At 35.6% G+C, this 27,898-nt stretch overlaps 3 protein-coding genes across 4 annotated transcripts; 2 read left to right on the top strand and 1 right to left on the bottom strand.

Moving 5' to 3' along the window:
* Nucleotides 1–201: 201 nt before the first annotated feature.
* On the bottom strand, nt 202–3,426 carry LOC125210491 (vacuolar protein sorting-associated protein 2 homolog 2). The gene is made up of 11 exons (XM_048110041.2): nt 3,220–3,426; nt 2,991–3,035; nt 2,239–2,273; nt 2,110–2,160; nt 1,560–1,664; nt 1,394–1,465; nt 1,024–1,095; nt 862–942; nt 727–762; nt 561–619; nt 202–446 (listed from the first exon to the last, which is right to left on the bottom strand). The coding sequence occupies exons 1-11, from the start codon at nt 3,257–3,259 to the stop codon at nt 383–385; spliced, it is 660 nt and encodes a 219-aa protein (XP_047965998.1). The 5' UTR covers nt 3,260–3,426; the 3' UTR covers nt 202–382.
* Nucleotides 3,427–6,839: 3,413 nt separating this feature from the next.
* Nucleotides 6,840–16,228, top strand: VPS54. 2 transcript variants are annotated; one of them, XM_048115558.2, is made up of 19 exons: nt 6,841–7,861; nt 8,408–8,470; nt 8,595–8,674; nt 9,893–9,992; nt 10,635–10,709; nt 11,259–11,394; nt 11,631–11,719; nt 11,832–12,082; nt 12,331–12,502; nt 12,592–12,675; nt 12,790–13,193; nt 13,361–13,514; nt 13,752–13,833; nt 14,033–14,112; nt 14,256–14,417; nt 14,772–14,839; nt 15,049–15,129; nt 15,470–15,702; nt 15,959–16,228. In XM_048115558.2, the coding sequence occupies exons 1-18, from the start codon at nt 7,052–7,054 to the stop codon at nt 15,606–15,608; spliced, it is 3,030 nt and encodes a 1,009-aa protein (XP_047971515.1). In that variant the 5' UTR covers nt 6,841–7,051; the 3' UTR covers nt 15,609–15,702; nt 15,959–16,228. The 2 variants fall into 2 exon arrangements, with proteins under 2 accessions (XP_088924980.1, XP_047971515.1); XM_089068854.1 differs by lacking the exons at nt 14,772–14,839; nt 15,049–15,129; nt 15,470–15,702; nt 15,959–16,228 and having other exon boundaries at nt 6,840–7,861; nt 14,040–14,112; nt 14,256–14,397.
* Nucleotides 16,229–24,010: 7,782 nt separating this feature from the next.
* On the top strand, nt 24,011–25,875 carry LOC125217053 (beta-amyrin 28-monooxygenase-like). Its single transcript, XM_048118879.2, has 3 exons — nt 24,011–25,031; nt 25,188–25,375; nt 25,498–25,875. Exons 1-3 carry the CDS (start codon nt 24,074–24,076, stop codon nt 25,792–25,794), a joined length of 1,443 nt encoding a protein of 480 aa, XP_047974836.2. The 5' UTR covers nt 24,011–24,073; the 3' UTR covers nt 25,795–25,875.
* The last annotated feature ends 2,023 nt before the right edge of the window (nt 25,876–27,898 follow it).

Here is a 27,898-nt window from a genome sequence, read left to right as displayed (position 1 = left end):
CTTATACTAAAATAAATTTGAAATTTAGTATAAATAACGTGAGGTGCTTCTGTAGGACTGACGTGTAGCATAGCCTAAAAGTGACATTTAAAACTATAAAGAAATTAGATAACACCAACACAACTTTATCTTCGCAACTCCGTGTGTGCGTGAAAATTAGAAATAGGCAAGTATTTTCATCTCTAAATTTAAAAGAAAATGGGGCAAATTAAACATGATCTCAACTCTCCTCAATTCTCAAAAAGCACTAGTACAAGGAAAGGCACCTAAGTATAAAGAGTAAAAATTCTTTAATCCAGCTCAAGTTTTTGATATAATAGTGATTTATTTATACATATATTTTTTGGTAGAACTATATAACCTATGAATGATTATACATCACTCATATTCGTCGAAGAGATGCCAGCCTTTTCTCAAGGTCCTCGACATCAGTAGACTCAGAAGCACTGCGAGTTCAAAGAAGACAAGATCATCAACATAATATCTAGAAAGAGCAAAATGGTGGTCCAGAAAAGCAGTCTAGATATAATGCATATCTCAAAAAAAATAGTGGGACGTACCTAGGGGCAGCGTTCTCGACTTTCTTTGATGCAATCCGCCCCTTTGGAGCTGAAGATAGCTGTTTAGAAAGAATTAAATCAGTCAGAGACATTACTTTTGTCATGTATAGCAAATATAAGAAGATGGGGTTAGATTAGATTCGCCTAAAGAATCAAAGAAGCCAACCTGTGAAGCAATGTCAACACCGATCTCATCAAGGACCTATATGAAGGAAAATAGGTTCGGGCGTGATGTAAGAAAGTTGGGCCATTCAGAAAAAAAATGGAGGATTAGGTGGTTGAAAAGCAGTGATAACGCTACCTGGTTAGTAAGTTCTTCGGTTTCTTCTTCAGCCTCGTCTTTGTCTAGTGTCTCGTCAATTGCATCAGACATCATTTCAATCTGAATATGGAAGAATATTAGCCTTCATGTGGTTTATTACTCAGTAATCATTCTAGCTAAAAAGTTGAAGAGAAAACATACCGTCATGTCCAGCTGCGCTGCCTGTTGCTGGAATTCTCTGATCATTTTAGTTTGTTTTACAGGTTGCATTTGCTGAAATTAAAAGCAAACAAATTCAATGACCGATTGCATACAGGAAAAACTCGTCTTTAGTTTGCTAGACAAACTAAATACTATGCATTAAGCTGTAGTCACTCGTGATAAGGAATTGGATTAACCAAAAATGACATATATTGACAAGTACAGGAAAAACAAAATTAAACCTCAACAAAAATGAACAAATATACCCAACTAAAATACTCACGAGTACCAACATGAAGCATAGGAATTGAAATGAACTTCAAGACAGAAAATCGGGTTCCCTATCAACCACGTCATTTCAAACACCTACCTTGTTCATAGCAGACATAGCTTTGGTTGCTCCTTTCATGCCAGTAGAAATTGAAGTAGTAGCATACAAGGCCTATAAGTAAAAAACAAAGTCAGATAACTTACCAAGTATGTTAAGAACGGATGAGTTCCAGGTGTATTATGTTATTCTATTCCTAATCAATCACCTGTGTATGAGTTGCCACACCTCTAATCTGAGCACGGCTCCCCTGCAAGTTTGTGATTTGCTGCCGAAGGCGGACTAATTGACGAGCTAAGATTTTAGTTGCAGCCTAGTTAGACATGACAGTCACATGCAAAAAACTTGTGGTAAGTTTCAAGTAAATTTATAAATCGATGACAAGTGAAACAGAAAGATCGATAAAGCAGCTAACTCAAAAGACATAAAAACGAAAACATCATCACTAACGAAAACATCATAGATAAAGCAACAAGAAAAATCATCATATCCAGAATGATGCTCCAATATAAACTCCGACTGCATGATGGTATTAATATCATTGCGTATTTTAGTTTTAAGTCGAGATCTTTCTAATTTTTTGCACATCTGTTGATGTAAAGAACACTACTACTATCATAGTATCATGAACAAAAGATATCGAGAGTAATGTCTAGAGCTATATCAGGGTGGTATAGTAGTTTAAAAGCCTTCACAGAAGTCACGATTGTTGCACCAAAAACTGAAAGAAACCCAAAACAGGAAACATCAAAACTTGCCTCATTTCCTGTTTTAGCAGTTTTCTTGATCTCTGCCACTAATCTCCTCTCCTAAAAATTGCAGATAGCAATCAGATTTTCATTAGACCACAATAACAAAGTAATGTTGATAGAAAGTCTTTACAATACCTCCATTTGTAAAGAAGCAATTTCACGTTCAATGCCTGTGTCAGGAGAAAATCAAAGAGGGAAGAAGATAACGTAGGTAATTACAGCAGGCGCACATTGTAAAAGTAAATTAACAGAAATCAATCGATGGAAGAAGATAATGTAGGTATAATACGGTAGGCGTACATTGTACAAGTCAATTTTCAAACACATGCCCGAACTTCTAAACCAAAGACTCATAGGTCTATAGACACAAGCATGACGATGAAGGATTTCATATCATTTGGCACACTTTTATTTCAAAAGCTATAGTTTTGAACACGGCAACACACAATCTTATGCCGATACTTCTAGTGTTTCGTTTGATAAGAGAAGTTCCCTATGATAAGCTAGTTCCACTGTCAAGACAGCCACGAAAATTTTGGCTTGGAACAGAAAACCACCATATAAGACATTAAGGTCCTTCTTGGTACGATGGAATGGATTGTGATTCCTACTTCCGTCCTATTCATTTGCTTGGCAATGGAATGAAAATGCGAAAAAAAAAAAAAAATCATTTCATTTCATTCCACATCCATTCCATTCCATCATATCAAGAACGGCCCAAGGATTCCAAATAATAGCCGTTCCAGCGTTTCACGAGACATCTCTTTATAATGCTTGATAAAACTAGTACATGATGTGACCATAATTTTAATCAGGACAGCAGCATTTTATGAATTATAATCCAATAACTATAAACATTGACAATCAAAACAGTAAGAATACATTACCTCTTGTGGCAACCGCCATTTCTCTCTTACTTGTTCGAAGCGCATCTGCACACCAAAATGCAATCGATTAAATTCACAAACCCAACAGCTTCAATTACAGCAAATGAGCTAAAAATAGGGCTAGATCAAACAGAATACATATAAAGGCAAAAACTTTAAGCAGGTAAGAAAGAAAGCGAGCAATATTCAGCGTTGCGTTGATTAAAGAGTAATGAGAGGAAAAGGTTACCTTTAGGCGAAGTTTTCTTCTTGAAGATGTTGAGATTCATATTTTGGGCGACAAAAGCGGCAGAGATCTTCTTTACTGTAGCCAAGCAAATAAAACCCTAGGATTTGGGACGAGCTGAGAATGGGGAAGATCTAAAAGCAGCAAACAGTGTTTGAGAAATTTAGATTTTGCTTCAATTCTCACTCTCAGTGAGGAAAAAGTGTTGCCTCGACGAGCGTGTATGTGTATTGCGTATCCAACGGCTACGATGAGCTTAGTAGCCGTTGTAATTTATTGACGAAAGTACCCTTGTGATGCAATTAAGCCATATCATAAATGCCCTTTATAATCACACCTTTCCTTTTCTTTGTTCTTATTTTAATAATCATATTTTTTACTCTCTCCGTCATTTTGGTATGTTCCATAGTAATAGAGTCATTTTCCTTTTTAGTAAAAGTCAACATATTTTTCCACATATATTACTCTCTCTTACCTTTTTTTCTTTTTATCTCTCTACCTTTTTCATTTTCCATTTTATTCTTCATTTACTTAACTCACCTAACACAATTTTTTTTAATCTTCGTGTCGAAAATAAATGTCTCCATTACTATGGAACGGAGGAAGTATCTATTTTCTATAGCATTAGTGAATCCAAACTTTGGCACCAACAATCATTCGGCTCGAATATGAATCAAACATGGGAATTCAATTTATTCATATCAGAGTATCAAGTCATAACACTTCGATAATTGAAAGAAACACTATTCAACGATATCCAAAAGATAAAAGAAACAACATTCAGCGGAAGTATTCGAGAGAAGAATAGTACTCCTCCCTCCAACAAGAATATGCACTCTTTCCTTTTTAGTCCATTCTACAAGAATATGCACTTTCTAATTTGGAAAGTGTTTTATTTCTAATAAGGTGAGACTCATTCTTCACTAACAATACTTTAATTAATTTTTCTCTCTACCTCTCTCTCACTTTACCAATTTTATATTAAAACTTGTGCTGAATCCAAAGTGCATATTCTTTGGAGACAAATGGAGTATTATGTATAAAGACATAATATATTCAAAATATTTTATTTTCTATCTTCTTCACTTTTATGCTCAACATCCACCGCGTTCATCACAGCTCAACCTACACATAGGGAAAACACATGCATGGCTGAGTACATCATACTTGATGTACTCAGTGAACTCATGGTAGAAATATTTTTATCAATAAAGTTTTGCAAGACACCGTTGAGTGAATATCAGGTTTTACTTTTAAAATAAAATGACAAGATCACTAAAAATCATTTCCATCGTAAAACATGGTTGCGCAGCACATCATCATCATCATCATCCATCGTATATCATATCTTAATCATCGTGTGAAACGAGAATGTAGCCATAAACTAGATCACTGGACCGGCCGACACAAAAGATGGCTCACAATCCCCATAGTCTAGCCTAAGTAGGGGTTCAAACCCTAGTTAGACCTAAATTCGTTAACCGTCAAAGTCTAGTAGGATGTTATCCTAGTAAACGATCAGATAGGCAATTCAAAACATAAAAATACGGCCTGACATAACATTTAAACAACCCTTATAGCACTGTACTCTTATGTTTGGAAAAATTAAAGAGTTTAAGTAATAGAGCCCACCTCGAATACTTAGAGTTTCCATCTTTAAAGAATGTCTCGCCCGACCTTAACTCGCGTGCGGAAGACAATAAAAAGATAGAAAAAGTCGGGTGTTACACTTTTACACATAGATGCCAATAGGAAGTCATCCAATAGGTCAAAAAGCTGTCAAAAGAAAGGCCAAGGGGAAAGGGGACAGATGTCTATGTGAGGGGTGCGACCGAGCCAGCCCAAGCGGAGGACACGGATCCTAACGTGAAGGAGATAATCATTGTGTCGATGCGAAGACGTTGAAGTGCACACTGAAGACAGACCAAAGACGAAGAGGACCGTCAAATTGGGACTTTTGACATGTTATTTCTAGTTTTGGGTTTTATTTGATCTATGTACTTTTCAGTTTTGCATTTTTAATTTTTTGCATAGTTTTTATTAGTGTTTTTTTCATCTATGTTATTTTGCAATTTTATTTATTTTCTAACTCAAAAGTTACAAGAAAAATATGAAATTTTTTTTTGAAAAAATGGTAAAAAAAAGTTGTGGCTAGAAATGAGACTGAAAATGAGATTACTAGGTGTTCTGGCTAACCTAAAAAATGCTAATGTGACAAATGAAAACTGGATTGTAGCTTAAAATGTGACTAAAAATCAGGGCATTATTGTGGATGACCTTAGGCCACAATTCAAAATTTATACCAGTTGATATAAATAATACACCATTTTGAGGCACTACTCTATATTATGCCAATTGTTGACTCCCACACTTCGACTACCCGAGGTCCATACTACACCCGCACCCAATCTTCATACAACATCCTCACCAAAATATTTGACAACGTCTAACTTTCTGATTAGAGCAGAGCACCGTTCACAATTGGAAGTGCGAGCATGGTACAATTTTGGTCAAATGATCAAATTTTTGTAGTTTATGTCAATACGAGTGGATATTTAATCATCGTCAATCATAAAAAAAGGCGCAAGCTATTTAGGTGAGAATTTCTTAAATGTACAACTCGATACGCTCGGAAGGTGCACCATCGAACACACATAAGATAATATAATCTCACTTTGATGGAGTGAACCTCAAAAGTTAGAACTTTTGCGTCATCTATAGCATGGAGAAATAATTTGAGGTGCGACTCAAGATAAACAAATATTCTTCGAGAAACGATGATCATCTATCAAGAAGATAACAAACCTTTCAAGTGTGTCAAGATTTGAAAAAATGTCACCGCTTTGAAAAGTGGGTGGGTAGCAAAGAAGAGGCGAAACTGAAGTGCAAGAATCACTCATTTTATGGCATATAACTCACAACCAGTCGGAAGGCGGGCTTCAGATCTACTCCAATCGTTCTAAGCTACAACGTGGGTGGCTTCATCCACTCAGAGGTGAGAAAGATAAAAGGATGGTAGAATTTATATCTATAAAGCATGTTTTGAGTTGTTTGTATGTACATTTATACATTTATGAGAAGAAATATTTTTGTCACATTGTGTATTGCTTATTCATTTATTTTGTGTTTTACAAACATTTATGTCTATAAGCAAGCGAGTATTGTATAATATTTACTAAGAGCATCTCCAAGGGGGAAAGGTATATTGAGAAGGTATATTTCTCATTTACCTCCTCAAAAAGGTTATTATACTTTCTTAAAAAGTAATGGACTCCAAGGAAAGAAGGTAAATTCAAAAAGCAAATAAAATAACTAACTTTATACCTTTTCTATCAAGAAGAGGTAAAGATACCTCTTCAAAATAAAAAAAGGTATAATACCTCCTCAAATACCCTTTTCCTTGGAGCATGAAATTTTATGAAAAAGAGGTAAAAATGGTAGTTATTTCTCTTTACCTCTCCATTTACCTTCTCCCTTGGAGTTGCTCTAAATGAATCTAGGGGGAATAGTATGTTTTGTAGAAATATTTGGGAGAAAAAGTAAATTAAAATAAAAAAGATGCCTTGCAAATTCGTGAGATATATGATTGGGTTGCTTAATGAAATGGCGGGTCCGGGTTTCGACCAAACCGGTCCACCCGATTCTCTCCCTCTCTCAGATCAGATCCACTTCTTTAACACACCACTGAGAATTTTCACCATTCTTCCGATCTCCACTCTCCAGAATCAACATCACAACCGCTTCTTCTCTCAGGATTCATCTCGGATTTTGCCCAATTTTGCATGCCGCAATCCCTAGGATTCAAATTCGCACGCAGATCTTAGAATTTTTAGTAATGGATTCATCGCCTTCCCAATCGCCGGGAAGGTCGACGGAATCGCCTCATGGAAGCTCTAGAAGAGCATCGGGGTACGCCACGACCTCGTCATTGGCTAAATCAGTCTCCGATGCCGGCAGCCAGAGCTTCTCCTCCATCCTCAACAACCCTAACCCTTCCTCCTCCCTCATCGGCTGGTGGTCCTCCTCCACCGCCGTCCCCGTTCCGGAATTCGTTCCATTGCCGCCCGCGCCGAAGCTCGGATCTGAGCTTACGCGATCGGATTTCCTGCCTTACATCAACGCCGTGTCGGAATCGCACTCTCACTTTGTGGAGATTCTCCGGCAGCACGATAGGGATCACGAGGGGCAGGGTGGTCTTTTTGGCGGGGGCTCGGCGGGGGAGGCGCTGGTGGCGTGTTTGAGGGAGGTTCCAGCGTTGTATTTCAAGGAGGATTTCCAATTGGAGGATGGAGCCACGTTTAGGGCTGCGTGCCCCTTCCGGACGATGTCGGAGAATGTGGCGTTGCAGGAGAGGTTGTCGCAGTATTTGGATGTGGTGGAGCTGCATTTGGTGAAGGAGATTTCGATGCGGTCAAGCTCGTTCTTTGAGGCTCAGGTGCAGTTGGAGGATTTGAATTCGAAGATTCTGCAAGGGTGCGAGAGGGTCAGGGAGTTGAAAGAAACGATTAGGCTTTTGGATTCTGACTTGGTTGGCTCCGCTAGGAAGGTGCAGGAGCTGAGCGGTAAGCGAGGGGATATGATCGCGTTGCAGAGTAAGCTGAGACTCATGCTTTCAGTCAATCAGGCAGTCTCCACTCTCCAGTTGGTAAGTTTTCGAATGATGCTGGAAATTGAAGTTTTAGGCATGTTTACTAGTTGCTTTTAAAAGGATTGGTCAAAGTTATTGTTCTCTCAGTATCACATGGAATCAAAGTGAGCGGAATTTCTAGATTCCTCCTGCAGTTTAAGATGCAAGTTACAACTTCTAACAAATATGAGCAAGAGGGTTTTGTAGCATTTCTTAACTCTCTTCTTTATAACTTGGGTGCTCTAGGTCTTAATTTTAACAACCAACAAGAATTGTTCTATGAATTTTTTACCAAGTCTTATCAAGTTGTGATTATTCTACGTTCTAACTCATGCTGTACTATTTACATGGGGTTGTAAAATGTACTTAATCACCCTAAGATACTACGTTCGAAATCATGTATGACAACAAATTCTGGAAGTGTCATTATTGGCCTTGACAAACAAAATTAATTTCCCTGCAGTAAATCTAATAGTGGAGGTTAATTTTCTTACGTGCTGCTTGTAGCTACTTACGTAAACAAGCCCTTGTTGATTTACCATATTTATCACCTATTATTTGCAGCTTGTTGCATCTGCAGATTGTCTTGGAGCTTTAGATATTATTGATGACCTGCAACATATATTGGTATGTTCACTACAGATGAGATATTTCTGTATTTATTTCTTCAACATCTTGTCGTGCTTCCTATTTTCTTCACATGTATTTTGGATATATATTCCCATCTGATGACCGGTCTGCGCTTTAATAGGAAGGAGACGAGTTGATTGGCCTACATTGCTTTCGACATCTTCGTGAACATGTAACAGCTTCAGTGGAGTCAGTTAACAGGTTTGTTTATTCTTGTTTCGAGATCAAATGCTAACATGAGATTCCTTATTCACAATGATGTTGATGCCTAGGACATCAATATATTTATATACCTGGACGAATCATACAATCCCATATTTCAAGCCAAGTCTTCATAAGCACATTAATTCTGAGATACCTCTGTCTTTGTTCCTGCATCTTTGCAAGTTTTGACTTCTGATGTCCTTTGCTATTCTTACATGACAAAATAAATGTGCTAAGGTGGTCTTGTAGGACCTGGCTGACTGGTTGATTCAATCTTAAAGATGCGTCTTTTAACTGATCTTAGCATGTCTTACCTTTTTCATACATGTTACTAGAGAGTAGAAATAATGGAAGTAACATTCAACTGCCCAATTGATTCGAGTTAGTTGGTCATAGCTCAAGAGTTATACTCTATATATATTGCTGGCTAAGATATACTACCTCTGTCCACAAAAAATAGACAAAGTTGTAAATGGCACGGGTTTTAATGCGCAATTGGTAAAGTAAGAGAGAGGGAGGGAAAATGTGGTGGAAGTAGTGTTAGTGGATTATGAGGTCCACATTTAGAATGGTGTGTAGGGTTAGTATTGGTTCCATTTTTAGATTAGTCTAATTTTGGTGGACGGCCCAAAATGGTAAAACATATCTATTTTTTGTGGACGGAGGTAGTATAATATTTTAATTTGGACTGTGGGCCACATTGGTTTATGTTATACTGCTTAGCCATTGTAAATGAAAACACTAAGCATATTAGGATTACTTAAAAAGATTGCTCCCAAGAAATAGCCAAAAAAGCAACGAGTCAAGATGATATTATTAGCTGTCATGAAGCCATGTGTACTTAAATCTATTATTTTATTTTTATTATTACTCCTGTGGAGATGTCTCTTTCAACATAGGGTTGGCTAAGCCCAAAACTAATGAGAAAATCTCGGCTAATTATATGATTGCAATATCTAGCTAACTTCGAAAACCCCCTTAAGTTCTGTTTGATGTTAAACCACAATGCCAACTCGGGTTTTTGGAAACTTGATGCTATGCAGAACAATGAACTTTTGGTTTCTATCAAATGGATTTTCTGAAAGGTGCAGACTTTAATGTTTATTTTATCTGGCTTCCATGAAGTCTGTTCATGATTTTGGTGTCCAACTTGTTTGATTATAAGTTCAATATGAAGTAGCTTGATATTTTGACTTATCATATTCATTCTTGTAGCATTCTTTCAGCAGAATTTATCCGTGCATCTATGCGTGGTGCTGATAGTATGGATGTATCAGTAGTGACTACCATAACCTCCACTGGAAAATATGAAGAAGTAAGCTTAATGTTGTATATCTTTTTTATATTTGAAGAACTAATTATTTAAGGAATCAATTTTTACTTATGTTCTTTATTCAAGAATTTTTTTTCCTGTTTTTACACGTCAGTATTTTATGCAAACAGTCATTCGTAATCTGCTTCTACACCATCTGATGTCTAGTACATCAGTTAACAAGGATTTGCATAAGATGGTTTGAGAATTTTGCCAGCTAGGCTTACGGTTAAATCACAGTTGTTATTTGAGTTGTGCATGCTGCTAAACTGACGTCTTATAGGACGAGGCTTCAGATTTATGGGAGATATCTCAGTTGAGTTAGAGTATAATAATATCTAAATTTAATCTCTGCAAATAAGATTAACAGTTAGTAACCAGTGAAAAATCGACCTTTTCCTCATACACAGGACATTATTTTTGTTTAGAACTACAAGCTAACTATTAAGCTTGTCCTCTAGTCTTGACGGATTATTCAGTACTCCCCCCCCCCTCTCTCTCTCACACACACTACTCATATAATGCTCATAAGAAATGTTTGATACTTCATAGTTTTGATTATTTTCTTTGTTTGCTGTGGTTGTTATTGACTCATTTTACAGTTTCTCATAGCGGATCTGACTACTTTTCTATGTAAAAATGCAGGTTAAATTGGAGGAAGAAAGATCTTCACATTTTCAAGATCAGCTTCTCCCTCTTGTCATTGGATTACTTAGAACAGTGAGTCGGTGTTTCCTTATGTAGAGTTTCCAGTATCTCTTTGTTTGTAGAAGAAAAAACATTCAATCATAGTACTATTTTTTTTGGTGGTTGGATGCTCTCTTACTACCCTACTCTGATAACTGCTAATTGTTGAAGACGCAGAGTTATGGAAAAATGATGGTGTATGAATAGTTCAACCTAAAGTTCAGTATCAAGATTGCAGATAATGGAGAGTAACTTTAAATGAATATAGCTGATGATGTATGAATATGACTAGCTTGTAATTAGGTTCTTAATCTGGATTGATTATCACTTATGCATGACCTAGGTTTTATCAAATTGGTGCACATTGCATGAGGACTTGTTTATTTGCTTTTCCGTGTTGAAAACACCTATCTTGGTGCATTTGATTTAAGTTATTTTGTTTACCTGTTTCTGTCACAAAAAATGAGTTGATACTTAATCTAAAGGAAGGTGTTTTGTATGTTTTTCTTCTGTTATTTTGTTTGCTACTTCTCTTGTTTGTGGTTTCAATTTAGTCTCATGGCTGATTCTTCTTTTTTCCAGGGAAAATTACCGGCCGTCTTGCGAATATACAGAGATACACTAGCTTCTGATATAAAGACTTCTGTCAAAGTGACAGTTTTGAATATGCATCTAGAGTCAGATTCCATCTCTGGAGAGGGGATTGGGGATACTGATGGTGGGTTCAATGCATCATTTCAAAATTATAGGTTCAGTGGACTTCATAATATTTGCTTTCTGCTGAAAGACTTCTTTCCTTTTAGTTGACTATCTGCACACATGATTTGATTTTCACTCTTGCGTTCTGTTAATAATGAAAATTTTTAATGGTCATTTCTTTCTGTCAAAATCTTTCTGGCTGTGGAGAAACTTTTTGGGCTGACAAAATCTTCTAATTCTGTAATGTTGACTCAGGTGGGGGTTCATCACTAGGAAGTAAATTGAAAAGTCTGTCACCTGATAGCTTTGTGAAGCTTTTACAGGAAATTTTCAAGATAGTGCAGGTAATGTATTCTTGACAATTGGTACTTGCCTGGAATCTGGAGTCTGCATATATACATGCGATCTGGTTTTTTGGCATGGCGTAACTTGATTGTTTTCTTTTAGTGAATGCAGACACACTTATTACGGGCTTCTGAAGTCAAAAGAGCAATTGAATGGATCATGGGAAATCTCAATGGTCACTATGCTGCCGACTCTGTTGCTGCTGCTATTGCACATGGTGCATCATCTCCAGAAACAGCTCAAGAAACTGATGGTCAGGCTATTTCCCTTTCACAACAATCTTCACAAAATACCAGCAGAACCACGTCCGCTCATGGGAGAGGTTATGAAGCAGGAAATCCTAATCTATCAAGAAGTTTCCGGTGAGATGCTCTTTCTTTTTCTTGTATCCTTAGGGCATTTTTTGAGGGGTGTGGATGGTGGGGTCCTTGTGTACTTCTGAAATTGAATTAGACAGAAAATTAGTACTACTATTTTATATATTTCCCTTAAAAGGTTTTGTTCCAAAGCTGAGCAAGAATATGTTTCAATTATTTATGGAGATCCACATTTTGAACCATATGAACCACCATATACACCAGTTTTTGAAATTTTTCCTTCATTTTGACAGAGCTGATATCTTGAGAGAGAATGCGGAGGCTCTATTTGCTGCTTGCGATGCTGCTCATGGAAGATGGGCCAAAATTGTTGGAATCCGTTCTCAAATTCATCCCAAACTTAAATTGCAAGAATTTCTTGGTGTTTATAATATCAGTCAGGAATTTATAAGTTCAACAGAGAAGGTATGTGCTGCATCTTATAGTTATGTACATTCTATAACAGGGAGTTGTTTAATCATGATTATGATATTATATCATGCTTACATAAACAGATTGGTGGAAGGCTGGGGTATAGCATTCGTGGAACACTTCAATCACAAGCTAAATCCTTCATTGAGTTCCAGCATGAATCTCGAGTTAGTTTTCATTCTTCCTAGCTACTCTAATTTTTTTGGGAGGGGAGGATAGGGGGGATCCCTCAATCCTTGCTATGAGTTAGACTAACTCGTTTGCTGGTATTACTATTATAGATGTCTAAGATGAGGGCTCTCCTTGACCAAGAAAATTGGTCTGAGATAGATGTACCAGATGAGTTTCAGGTCATTGTCAATTCACTATGTTCTTCAGAATCTGTGATTTCTGGAGAGAGTGGTGGTGCTTCTGATGATACTGCAGTTACTTCTAGTGAAGTGGTATCAAGCAGTGATGGTCCTTCCGAGTCAGATGCTGGTCCATTGAACACATCCCAGAGCGTCGAGCGTCCAGATTCTAATGGAACATACACTGATCCATTAAGGTCAAGTGTGCCAACTGAGAACAGCAATGCTGATGTCAGTACTTCATCTAATGGAAACAATGCCAGCACAAAAGAACGTGGTAAATCTGCCCTGCGGATGCTTTATTTTAAAGGTGTTGCATATCACATGGTGAATTGGTAAGTAGCCATGACTACTAATACTTTTCAGTTTTATGCAATACTTTCTTCCTTTGTGGAATTATGTAGTAAATTCAAATAGTTTTTGTGATGGTAGATTTATCGGTTCTTGAGTTTGATTATATGTTAGTGATAAGATTTGTTTATCATTTTCATTGTTGCTTCAGTGGCCTATATTTGGTGAAGATGATGTCAGAGTATGTAGATATGAATAGTTTTTTGCCCACATTATCTGCGGAAGTAGTTCATCGTGTTGCTGAGCTCTTGAAATTATTCAATTCAAGGACTGCTCATCTCGTTCTTGGAGCGAATGCCTTACAGGTATTATTTTTGTTAGTGCACTTCTGAAGTTGAATTTCTATTTGACTATTGAAGTTATGACTGTTTGAGACATATGTTGATGTTTTGATCACTAAACAGTTAAACCTTTTCATACCTTTTTTTGTTTACAGTGTATTTTGTATTAGAACAAAAGGAAAAGGTCCAATTTGACCTTATGTATGCTGGAGTCCTAACTGTTTCTTTTACGTTGTCCTTGGTGACATAATTTGACTACAGGTGTCTGGTTTGAGATCAATTACAGCTAGGCATCTGGCTATGGCAAGCCAAGTGATAAGTTTCACGTATGCCATCATACCTGGTAGGTGGTTGCAGAGTGCTGTTAAATATTCATTATTAGCATTTGTATTACTGGTGGTGTAAATTATATTAGTACTGCTAGATGCATTTTGGGTGTCAATCTCAAATTTGAATTTGCATTTTCTTTTCAGATATTCTGTGTAATTGAATATTATAGAGGTTCTTATTGATTATTTTATGGTTTTCATGAATTCATCAAGAAATTAGGAGAATTCTCTTACTCAAAGTGCCAGAGACGTATAAAGTGTTATTGCAGTCAGAGATCGACCGAGTAGCAGCTGTAAGTGATTCATTTGCAATATACTGTTCACAGAAACTATTTTTAAATGCTTTCTCAGTCTTAAAACTTATATTACTGGGGTTGGTTAAATTCCCTGCATAAATATTATGTGAGCCTTAAACTTGTGTTTGCTTTCATGATAGGATTACAAAAATCACCGTGATGAAATTTATTCAAAGCTGGTTCAGATAATGAGAGAGAGATTGTTGTTTCATCTACGTAGCTTGCCACAAATTGTTGAGGGTTGGAATAGATCCGAGGGCACTGAGTTACAGCCTAGCCAATTTGCTCAGTCTCTTACCAAGGTAAAGAACTAGTAGCTTTTAACTTGATGCATGATAGTGTTGAAAATAAAATTCTGTCCTGCTGTCACTGGTACAACAGAGTGATGTACAGTGCAAGCAAAACTAGAGAGTCAAAAGAAATAGACCACCTAAAAGAATACGTGATAGATAGGAACTGTGCCTCTCTCTCTCAAGCCTGAGTTTGATCCTTCTTTGAGTAATTAATGTTTTGATCATTTCTCTGGTTTGAAATAAATGAGCACTCAGATTGTTTCTTTCAGTTTGTGATTTCCGGTCACTCATCCTAGTCCTTCTCTTTAATATAGTCTATATATTTATTATATTTAATCCCTATCGATCCACTTATTTTCACAGGAAGTTGCATATCTTCTACGTACATTAACTAAACACCTGCACGAAGAGGATGTCCAAGCTATTTTTGGGTAATGTTATATACCAGAATCGACTTTCTTTCATTGTTTGTATGTACAACGTAATAAGGGTAGCAAAGGAATAAACTTTTTTGATAAGGGGGGCTTGTGCTACTTCTGTGTTTTTTCATGTTGGGACTTGAGACAGACTGACAATATTCACTTTTTAAGAAGAGTTTATATTCTGCAATCTGATTTTCCTATTTTTCTTGCTATTGCAGACAAGTGGTCACTATTCTGCACTCCCAAATTGCTGATGCATTTTCGAAGTTAGAGATAAGCACACCACAAGCAAAACGAAGGTACCGATTTTTTTATTTTGGACAATTAGTAATTACTAAGAGTGAGAAGCATTTTTGTTACCTTTGCTTTCATAAATCTCCTCGACCGTGTTCTTCACATGCTAGTCTTACCATTATGTTCATTCATACCAGGTCCCATACTGATATATAACTACTCTGGCCAACTCTTTATGTATTTTTTATTCTAATATTAGTGTTAATAAAAACACTACTTGGAAACCGATACTTAGCGAGCGTTTTAGATTCTAGATTCAATAAACTCATGCTTTACAGGATACCGAAGCTACAAGAATGCCATAATTAGATCTAATTAGTCGTTTTATTCTTCTTGTGATGTCAGTCTTCGCTGCGAAATCGAGCATCTCCTTGGATGCATCAGGTCATTACCTTCTGATAATTTGAGCAAATCTACTCCGCCAAATTGGGGGCCACTTGATGAATTCCTGGCGCAACAAATTGGCTCGGAAGCTGGTGAATAGAGAGTTAGTTGTTGTATTAAGTGGGCGCAAACTGACTACACTCATTGTGTTTCACTATAGAAGCTCGTGGATCAAGTGGTGTCCCTCGATAGAGGTAAGAGATGAAACTATCAATATCAGCATCCTTCATGTCACTCAGTAATCAAGAAACTAGAAAATCAGACGATCGAGGAATGGAATTCTATAAGTACTAACTACTAGGACATAGTAAATAGAGAGATTATGACATATGCTTGAACAGAAACTCATAGTGATGAAATCATACACACCTTTAGATTGGTTGATTTTTTTTTAATCTTGAAATCAATCTTGAATATGATTTTCACGTAGTGTAGCCTGTGATTATGCAGGGATCAAGCTTGACAGAACAATTTTTGAGGATATTATTACGAGTAGTATGCAGTGTTTAAATGGCTCGTGGCAAATGCTTGTTTCTTATATACCAAAATAGCTTCGAATTACTACAATATTTTTTGTACAAGGGTTGTGTTTCATTTTTTTCTTTATGAAAGAATAAAAAGCAACTGATTGTTATGTTTTTCCAACTTGTATGATTATTCGTTGCACATATTCGCCATTGCATATTCAATTGGCACTATGTAAAACCTTTTTTTGCTCTCTGTCTCTCGTTATTGATTGAATATCGATGGATTTGTATTGAAGTACTCCTTTCGTCCCATGCACTTTCCATTTTCGTTTTAATTATGAAAATTTATCCCTATTTAATATCCTCATACATCAAGTTATTTACAATTTATATCACCACTAAAATTCTAAAAATAATAGTCTCACTATCAACTAATACTACTATTTTAACTATCTTGCTCATCCTCTCTCTTATTTTTATGTGACGAAGGGAGTATATGTTTAAATTAGATGTGTTTACATAAGTAATAGTACGTCTTGTTAATACGGTCTTAACAGTTTTTGACAACGAGATTAAGAAATGAAGTTTTATTCATATTTTATACTAATACTCTATTTATTATTATTGTTATTTTAATTTTAAAAATCTTAGTAATACTACAGGTGAACAGATAAAATCCGATTTTTTTAAAAAAATGAATCAAGAAACTTTCTGTATTTTATTTATTAAAATGGACTCTATTTATAAGACAACTTTTACCCATTCTTCTTAGTTGACACGTTTAAAATTCCACAACCTAAAAGTGAATTCGGTATATTATCAGTTAGATTGAGGGAGTTGAACTAAATTTAAATGTGTGCTTTGTTACTATTCAACATAGTCTGTGAAATTGCACTATGGCCGCCGGCATAACTGTCGAACTAATCTTAAAACACAATTAATTAAAGATTACAAATCCAAACCGTGAGTAGAATAATTAGTTGAGTATACTAAATCCTAACCCCTAACTCCAAAATCTAGACATGATACCTATTTGGTCATTTTATAATTTAGGTCGTACTCCTATTTAACAGCTTAATTACAATACTATCACGAGATTCTTGAAATTTGACAAGATCTTACGAGGATCAAGGACCATATAAATAAGTGATACGATATCTATTTGCATAAATATGATTCCATTGCATGTGTATAGACTTGGCCGGCTATTAAATTAACACAAATCAAATAAATTAATTCACATTTTTTAATTTTTGGTTCGTGTAGGACAGTTCATAGATTCCAAAACAAACTAAGTAATCTATTAGTTTTCACTTCATGTATTATTATAATGCAAAAGCAATTTCCTTATTATATTCTTCTTCAATTATTGAGGCACACCACTACGACCCACGAGATAATATTTTATTTTTAAAAATAATATTACTAATAATACGTGACTACTACACATTTTATGACTTGTCTTAAAAATTAAATATTTAAGACAATATCTGGTAGGGATTTGCAATATCTATAGTCGATTGTTATTTGGTAAAATTAAATAAATAATCTATTTTTTTAGGATATGAAATCATGTATGTAATCCGTGTGAAAGAAGTCGTGACTGGAATTTAAGGTGTTTGGACTAGTTGAATTCAATACCTTAAGGTTGTTAGGACTTTGAAAAAAAAAAAGAATTTAAGATCAACCTTTCCACAAATGAACAGAAAAATATTGGAATTTTGTCAAATTAATTTGTCTGTTTTATACGACTACATGAGAAACTTCGAAAGAGTAGAAGTCTGAAATTATAAAGTACTTGATAGCGTGAATTTTACAATTTTTATGTGAAAATAATGACCAAAATGGTGAATTAAGAAATTATTTATTTATAGTTTCTGGCATTCCATTGCTGACTTAAATAATTATTGGTAGTTGAGCAAACTCAGTAGCGCAGAGGTAGTGGGAAAATTGTAGACACCTTTTTCTGACTTAGAAATCAGGTTGCATCTGTTTCATCGAAGAAAAGTTATATAGATCTATTTTGATCATGTCATTTTATGTAATCCATTTATATTGGTCGTAACTCATAAATGCATATTTATGATATTCAGAGTTTGCATACGTAGTAGTGTGTGTATGTCTTATTTTGATTTTGATGTTTTTGGGTAAAGGATAATATCATGGTACAAAGACAATTGAATTTCATTAGTTGTAGAGTGAAAATGACTTGTTATATACATACCCATGTATTATTCGTCAAAATAATAAGTTAAGTACTAACATATATTTATATATTCGAATATTAACCCAAAGATGAGTTTATTGATTTAAGCGCTCTCTTAATATTACTATATTAGTAACCTGTAATTATATATCATGAACAGATCACTTCAAATTTACGATAAAATATTAAAATCGAATGAAGGAACATGTTTTACACATGCAATTTGAGATCAGAATATAAAAATTAGGTTAAAGCAATTTGTTTTTTTAAAGTGGTGTTTGATTGTTAGTAGTAGTGTTAGGCATGCAATTTCATTAAAAAATAATTTGAAAACGGTGGGCGCACTCAAACATTTGGACAGTATTGTATACATAAATATAGTAAGTACTATAATTAGTTCTTGGGCATTGACTAAATAAAACTTTTTTCAAACTGTTTTTTTTTTTAAATTGAGGCAATTACTTAATCTCTACTTGTGCATTTCATGGGGCGTGCATAATGGGATATGCTCGATAATATTGATTTTACAATATTAGGGCCAATTATATTATTCAATAGTATATATTTCATTATTGTTATATATTGGTATAAAATTTTTAAAGTTTACATAAATAATACCGTACCAGTGGCGTATCTAGGATTTTCGATTTGAGGGTACGACAAATAATACTATAAGTTTGAAAATTCGAACAATCCTTTTCTTTCGCTTAAATGCGAATACCTTGTATAGACGCGAATATAATGACTAAACAAGAAATCATATAGTTTAAAAAAAATATTTTGAATGTAATTAAATATTGGAATAAAGTTTCAAATATTTAGATAAGGAGTAGTTTTTAGATGTGAAACATTTGAACAGAAATAATTTAAGCAAATTGACAATTATTATTTAAAAAAATAATTGTTTTTAATGAATATCTCATGTATATATGAATATAATTACTACAAAATAGATAAAATAGTTTGAAAATAATTATGTTTAGTTATTGGAGAATTGAGAATTTGCTCAATGAAGAATTTAAACTTATTCTTTCAATTGTTTTAGCAAACAGAAAAGATAATACATTTATTTTTCAATTGCTTTGTTAAAACTAAATAAAAACAGTAAGAGCACTCCCAATGGAGTTCCCTAAAAACTCCCTTATTTCTCCCTAACTCCTGCCACATCAGCGCCACATCAGCACCAAAATTTATCCCCAGTTTTTAGCCAAGTGCTACATTGGTTTCTCCCTTATTTCTCCCTTATTTCTCCCTAACTCAACATTTCATTTTTACATCATTATTTTTTATATTATTTAATTTTCCCTACAAATGTATTTAATAAATAGACTAATAATGAACAATTCATCGTTGTATTAATCATTGGAAAATATAATACAACGAGAAAAAAAAAACTACAAATAAAAAACGCAAATAAACAAAGATTTAAAAAAAAAAAATCTAAGACGGAGGGGCCGGAGGGGCGTCGGGATCGAGCCCCAGCGTACTCTGCAGGTGTTGGATGCATTTCCAGAGGGCCGCCTTTTCTTCAGGGGTCCCGCCGCCGGTGAAGTACAGCGTGTACATCTGGGTCAGATTGGCGACATTGCTCGAATAAGTGGCTTTTTCTAAGTCGATGACGGATTCCGACGCGACTTCCGACGTTGCGCCCTTCCCCTTCCGCCTCCCCTTCGCCTTCTTCACTCCCTCCGGGCGCTCGTGCGGACCATCCCCACTCAAGTCGATGTGGGCCGCGCTCCCCTCGCTCTCCGAAACGCTAAGTCGCGAGCGCACCGATTTCCCGTGCAGCGCGTCGTGCATTCCCGTCCGGAATTTGGGGAGATCCTTCAGCTTATCGTAGATGTTCCAATACTTGAAGCCCTTCGTCGACAAGTACTGGCTACTATACATCCGGATGGCCTCATCTCGGACCATGTGCTCGTTCTGGCCACTCGTCATGTGAGTCATCAAGTTAGAATAAATACCGTTGAAGTGCCCGCAGTCCCTCATGAGGCGCTCCCAATGCCGACGGATCGCCTCGCTGCCATGGTCCTTCATTGAGGCAGTCTTGTGGCTCCTGTACTTCGCGGCAATCCGCTCCCAGAATATGATCTCAGTCTGGTAGTTGCTGCGCTCCGCGTCCTGTGACGTGTCCGCCCAGCAGTCGGCTATCAGCTCGGACTCTTGCAGAGTGTAAGTAGTCCTTACCCGCTTCGGCCTCTCATCGGAACCCGTATCAGTCGCAGCCGACGACGCCGGCGCCTTCCCCCTCCCGCTCCTAGAAGGCGGCTCGGTGGGCGTTTCTTCCACCTCGAAGTCCTCCGCGCTCAGTGTCGCGGCCTGAGATTCTTGGTCGCCTGGGGTTGATCCGGGGGTGTCGAACTGGGGCCGATACACATCGTCGGCTGGAAAGGGCATTCTGCCGGCAGAGTTGAAGTACGGAGAAAGTCTCCGCGCCGGAGGAGTCTGCAAAGGAGACGGACCCCCGTATGGAAGTTGGCCGGGAGGAGAACCCATCGCCAACAACGACTGCATCCACTGCTCGTTTGCTTCATCCGTGTTGGGAATTTGTGAACTCGACTCTTTCCCCTTACCCTTATCCTTACCCGATCGGGAACTTTTCTTCCAAAAGCTCATAATTTTGATGAAAATTGAAGATTGGGAGAAGAGATTGAAAATGGAGAGAATGAAGATTGTGGGTGATGAATGGAGGAAGTGGAGGAAATATTTATAGGGGTGGAATGTAAAATAGCCGTTGGGTTCAAAAAAAAAAAAAAAAAATTTTAATTATCGCCGATTATCGCCGAGCGTCGCCACAGTGGCCGGCGATCGCTCGGCGATAATCCGGCGTTAGAACGCCACTCGGCGAAGCAACGGCAACATTATCGCCGAATTATCGCCGACTTCGCCACAATGGCCGGCGATAATTCGGCGATAACCGGCGATTTATCGCCGAGAATTCGCCACCTCCATTGGGAATGCTCTAAATCTATGGTTTTAATAAAACAAGATAAAAAAAAAGTAGTAAACGGCTATGTATATGGAAATTTTAATTGTTTTAATAAAAGAAAACATGAAAAGAAAAGTAATAAATTGTTTTAACAAAACAAAAGAGAAAAAGAATTAAAATAAGTAATAGTACTATAATATTTAGGGAGTAGAATAGAATAAAACACGAAAAAAGGATAAAGAAATCAGAACAGAAAAAAATTGGAAACAACACGCATTAGAGAAATTGATCTCTGAACCTCTGTGTTGAAATTTGAGAGTGGAACCACCAGACTACCATACCTTTCTTGGAAACATATCTTAATACATAGTATTAGTATTCTAATTTGGGGGTACAGTTGTACCCAAGCTGAATACGCCTCTATACTGTACTACAAAACATTTCATTAATATTTCATTTTAATACATTTCGTTAATGGTATTTGAACAATATTATCTACATGAAATACAAAATGTTTCAATATCGTTTTATGGCGGTAAAAATCATTATGTTTGTGCAAAATGTTTTATTGTTATTTCATATTTTGTACATCACGTGAGTAAGAAGTTAAATAGTGTTTAGACATATACAATTGCATTTATTAAAATGAAGTGCGAATGAAAGGTTTTGTAGTATTGCTTATGCAAACTTTTATATATATCATTATTTATGAATGATGAAATGTTTTGTACTAATGGCATAATTACACCTCAAGAGTACAATCAATTTAACTCAGGTATTAATCAAAAACATAATTCATTTACACCCGCAAAACCTTATTATGCTTTTAGTTTTATATAGTATGTTATAGGGACGTAACCCATGTTTATGGTGATAATCTAATACCTTATCATTTTTATGGACGAAATATAGAATGATGTTTATATTCAATAAAATGATATTCTTTCTACACGTATAAAATGATACTTGTAATCAATAAAATTGTTTATGTTTGTATAAAATGACTATGTTCAATAAAATGATATTATGCCTGTATATAAATTATATCAATATAAATGATATTATGCTTGTAATATAAAATAATATTTTAGCAAAAATAATATACTTCGTCATGAAAAATTATTAGATTACTATCCCAAATATGAGTTATCATTATAACTCACCGTATATAAACTTGGAAAAAGTAATACTATATTCCATTAAAACTAATTATTATTACTAACATTTAGGAAATCCGTTATTGGTCGTTGAGTTGTTTTGCACCGCAAATATAGATTGGTAAATTTTAATTGTAGTAAGAAATTTTCTCAAAATAATGATTAGACCGCAATCCACAATATATGACTAGACCATCCATATTTTTTTTGAACTTTTAAGAGTATTTTTGCGGTAATTAATTTGACTTGTCACCACACCACTTTATTCTCATTCTATAACAGGCACAACTCTAGTCCTTCTCATACCATTCCTTATTGTTCATTATCTCACCTATTGTACTTTTATTTTTTTCTTATTTCGTAGTTACGTATACTACTATTTTTAATTAATTTCAAATATGAAATATAAAATTATAAGTGCAAACTAAATAATTCAAATTACAAATAATAGACTATAATTAAACTAAACTTCAAAATAAATTCTAAAGGATAGAAGAAACTGAGAATAATGGATGAACTGTAAGGAAAAATGAGAAATTTTTTGAAGAAGAATACAGTGTGGATGAAGTGAGGAGAAGTTGTCAATATATAGGAAGATATATGTTAAACAAAAAAAATTAATTAAGAACATATAAGTGTTCATGTTAGTGGTTAGTTAATTATTATTTGGTTTCACAGTAATATACTCTTACCCCTCTGTTTCAAGGAAGATGATCCCTTCCTTGATGCTATGAGATTTTATGCAGTTTTATTTTGTAAGTTGAGTGGAGAGAGTAAAGCAAGAGAGATTGAATAAAGTAGAGAAAAAAGGTGTTTCCACTTTTAGTAATGAGTCATCTTGGTTGAGACAAACTAAAAAGAAAAGTGGATCATCTTCAATGAAACAGAGGGAGTATTTATTTTAATTCTAAACATATTAGGCTCCCCAAACCGTATTTTATTTTAAATAAAGTGTAAATTAAAGTTGAAATCTTATAAGTTATAATCATAGTAAGTTTAGTTAGCACTTCGTACTGTCTCCATCCACGATTTGGAGTCTTGTTGAGTTCGACACTAATTTAAGAAATAAAAAGAAAGTATTTGAAAAAAAATAATGGAACTTGAGTCTAATATTTTATATACTAGTTTTATAATGATAGTAATAAAATATTTGTGAATAGAATAACTATTGTGAGATTTACTTATTATTTATAATAAAAATGAATTGGCAATGGATGAACCGAAATGCAATTAGGAATTCTAATCACAGACAAAAAGGGAGTATTAATATATAGAAAACTAGTTAAACTATGTCTAATTTTTACTTGTACAACTACAAGATATTAGTCATTCACGTTTTCTTTTTCTTTTTATATGATTAAATAAATTTGAATTTAAAGACCAAGCCACTTGAACCTAAAACCTTTAGACATTAACCTGTTAATTGATTACACCCACAATTCTAATTTCTTTATCCTAAGTAGTAGGGTGGAGAGTACCATTTGTTCACATTTATTAGGAGTAATAAATAAGAGAACGCCAAGTAATAAAAAATAGTAGTCCCATAATTAAGAAACTAAAGAAAACAAATAGTAGGAAATAAAACAGCTTCTTCCCCATGTTCCGCAGTGCACGCCGATCAAGTCACCAAAAGGAAACGCTGACGCTATTTCTATCGGCTCACCAAATTTGACCGCCATTCCTAATTAATCAATTAATCATTAATCTCCACTCTTAAACTCATATATAAACACCCTTCTCCCCTTCCCACACATCCAAACCATTTCCCCTTCTCTCTTCACTTCCCAAAAATTTAACTCTCAATCAATGGAGCTCTTAACCCTAGCCGCTTCAATTCTCCTCATCGCCCTCACAATTTTCCTCCTCCGCCGCAGCAGCTCCGGCGACGCCACACTTCCACCTGGCAGCTTCGGCTGGCCGATCCTCGGCGAGAGCGTCGAATTCCTCTTCGGCAAGCCGGAGAAATTCGTCGGCGATCGGATGCGAAAATACTCCCCGGATATCTTCAAAACCAAAATCCTCGGCGAGAAAACCGCCGTCATCTGCGGCCCCGCCGGCCACAAATTCCTCTTCTCCAACGAGCAGAAACTATTCACCGCATTCCGCCCCCATCCAATGCAGCACCTCTTCCGCTCCTACAAGCCTAAATCCGCCGCCGCCGCCGCGCCGCCGCCGGCCGCGCTGATGCCTTCCAAAGACAACGACGAGACGAAGGCGATTCGCCAGCCTGGATTCCTGAAGCCGGAAGCCCTGATGCGATATCTGGCGGGAATGGATTTGATCACGCAAAAGCAGCTGCACATTCACTGCGACGGTAAAAAAATCGTGGAGTTTTACCCGCTGTCAAAAACAATTACCCTTACCATCGCGTGCCAGTTTTTTTTGGGGATAAATAACCCGGAGCGGATCGCGCGGTTGGTTAAGAACTTTGATGATGTCACGGTGGGGATGCATTGCATCATGCTGAATTTGCCCGGGACGATTTTCTACCGCGGTAACAAGGCGGCGGTGGCGCTACGGAAGGAGCTGATCGCGGTGATCAAGGAGAAGAAGGAGGCGATGGCCAAGGGCGGGCCGCTGCACGACATCTTGTCGCATATGATTGTGGCATCTGACCCGAGCGGGAAGTCGATGCCCGAGGCCGAGATTGCGGATAAGATGATGGGGCTTTTGACCGCCGGGTATAGCACCGTCGCGACAACTATGACTTTCTTAATGAAGTATTTGGGACTGAACCCCGATATCTATGAACGAGTTCGTGCAGGTACCGAGTCTTATCATTTTCCACTAATAATATTTCAATCACTTTATTTGTTTTAATATTAAAATTTGTGTCATCAATAGCAAAGACAATTTTTTTTATGGACGGTATAAAATTTGAAATTTTGTTATATATAATTTGAATGATTTTATATTTCAGAGCAATTGGCGATTGCGGCGGCTAAGAAGGAAGGAGTGCCACTGGATTGGGAAGATATGTCGAAGATGAAATATTCATGGAATGTGATATGCGAGACAATGAGAATGGTTCCTCCATTGCAAGGGACATTTAGGGAAGTGATTGAAGAATTTACTTATGCTGGCTACACCATCCCCAAGGGTTGGAAGGTAATTAATTATTTTAACTTGTTTAGTTTTTATGACATGATACGAAGAGTTAAAGAGATTGTGTACATTTTATAATTATGTTTTGAGCGAGATAAATATCTGATGAAATATCTGATTTGTAGGTATATTGGACTGTGAGCACGACTAGCATGAACCCACAATATTTCAAGGACCCAGAGAGGTTCAACCCGTCGAGGTACGACGAGGGAGAAGCGCCTCCCCCGTACACCTACGTGCCATTCGGAGGAGGGCTGAGAATGTGCCCAGGAAAAGAGTATGCTAGGATATCGATATTGGCTTTCGTTCACAACGTCGTGAAAAAGTACCGATGGGAAGTGGTTGACCCGAACGAGAAGGTCGAGGGAGATATGATGCCGGAGCCCCAAAAAGGGCTGCCGGTGCGTCTTTACCAACATTGATGCAAAGGGACAGGCCGAAAATTGTTTGTTGTACAATCAAAGTCAAATTAAGGAATTGAATCCTCCTTTTAATTTCTTTTATGGATACATGTTATTGAATGTCTAGTTTTAGTATTGGTTTTAATGATGTTCTAAAAATATGAATGTTTTTGTTGGAAGCATACCAAACATTTTTAAGTAGTTAGGTTTATGCCCTCTCCTAAAATGCCACTCCATTGTTCGGTTTTAGTTGACTTTAATTTTCACTTTTGTATCGGCCCATACACATTTTTTTCGATAATTATAGGTGGTTTTAAATTTATTGACTGCATCGTTGAATAAGGTGAAACATAAAAATCTTTTGAAGATAAAACAAATGATGAATTGTAGTATATCAATTCATTGTAGTGCTAATTTTTAGGTGCCAACGTGATAATATTGGTGGTAGTATTTTTTTTTTATTATTATTATAACAATGTAAAATTTTGTATCGATCAGAGCTCAGTGTTACATAGACCGGAACTTTATTTTTATGTTGAGAGAATTAACAATTTAATGGTCATTAATGGAACATTATTTTTAAAGTATATTATTGTTTGAATATGATTACAGTTACACCAAATAAATTAAGAAAAGGGATCTTATCGTATCCTTCAAGTAAACGATGTAATCTTTAAAATAATTAAATATCTAGTATAAAATATTAGCATGTGACGTGACTAACAATTGGCTATACAATGTTGACTGGCGAGCTGAGTGGTAATTATGTCGTTTAGCCGTAATTTATAGTAGTATTATTTTAAATTTTGCAGATAATAATATTTTCACTGTCAAACTACTAAACTATTGGATAAATTATTTTAAGTTTCATGTTAAATCAGTTAAATTTATTATGGATACTGATAATATACAGTGTCCCATTCCGATACCGGGGTGGATCCCCTGCTGCGGTGGGAACACAGCAGGGATTGCTGTGGAGCCATTCGCTGTCGTTTTTAGCCTCAACTTTAATAAGCTTTGCTCTTTCCAAATAATTCAAAATACACAGCACTAACTAATCCACGTTCGAAGTAGTCAATTAAAGTTGAACAATTAATGATACATAACGATAAATAAATAGTATTACTCATTTTACATTATGGTGTACTATTATTTAGAATTTCAGAATTTTGTATTCAATTAATCAATTGCATGCTCATTTAAATTTTATTTAACTATTAATATTATGATAAATTAATGCTATAATATCAATAAATAACTGTGTAAAATCGTAGTAGTAACAATAATTAGAGCTTATCGGCTGCCTTTGGAGTTGCCAGGAGTATAATTTATTTTAACTAAAAGTTTACCAAATATTGAAAGTCATTTTATTTTTAAATATAGTAATCACAATTATAATAACTAATATACACTAAAAATTAATTTCAAAAGGTAACTGAAACTCCCTTTGTATTATTCTTTAAATTATATTTAGTGTAATATTAGTATATTATAATTGAGAGTTAATGTTGTAAATGTAATGATTTAAACTAATATTTTAAATTTTTTTGCTGATCTTATAATTTTTAAAATGGAAATAAATTCATATCATATCTTATTGTATTATATTAATTTCAATTTTGACCATCATGAAACAATTGAAAAAAATAAAATTTTATTCATGTTTTTAAGTTATGAAATTGGCCAAAATTCAACGAAAATATGTGATTCAATAGAAATTATCACTAAATTTACAAATTGGATTTTCAAATTCGATAAATTTTTAGTCCAAAAATATTTGGAATAATTCCCCTATTGCCATCTACAAACTCTAGTTAATTGTGGTTTAAAATAATCCACTGATATTACTTTATTTTATAATACTAGTACTATACTAGTTAAAATAATTTTAAACGATTAAACTTAAATTGCTACTGTATAAAATTATGTTCAAGAAATTATTACTATACTACTAGGAATTACTACTCAACAAATTATTAAATATTCTGTTTTCATTAGTAGCTGTGTGGAGGTGCGTATAATACATTAGTGCAAATATTAGTTAAATGACTAAATCATTGATCAAATACTACCGCATGCCATCAGGTAGACTTATTGCAATTTGGAAAGAAAAAGCTGAACTAAT

This window comes from Salvia hispanica, chromosome 3, assembly GCF_029641045.1.
Source record: "Salvia hispanica isolate PSC_SH4W2 chromosome 3, Shi_PSC_v1, whole genome shotgun sequence".
Classification (NCBI taxonomy): Eukaryota; Viridiplantae; Streptophyta; class Magnoliopsida; order Lamiales; family Lamiaceae; genus Salvia; species Salvia hispanica.
The sequence above is the reverse complement of the archived record's forward strand: the minus strand, read 5'-3'. Positions and strand labels throughout refer to the sequence as shown.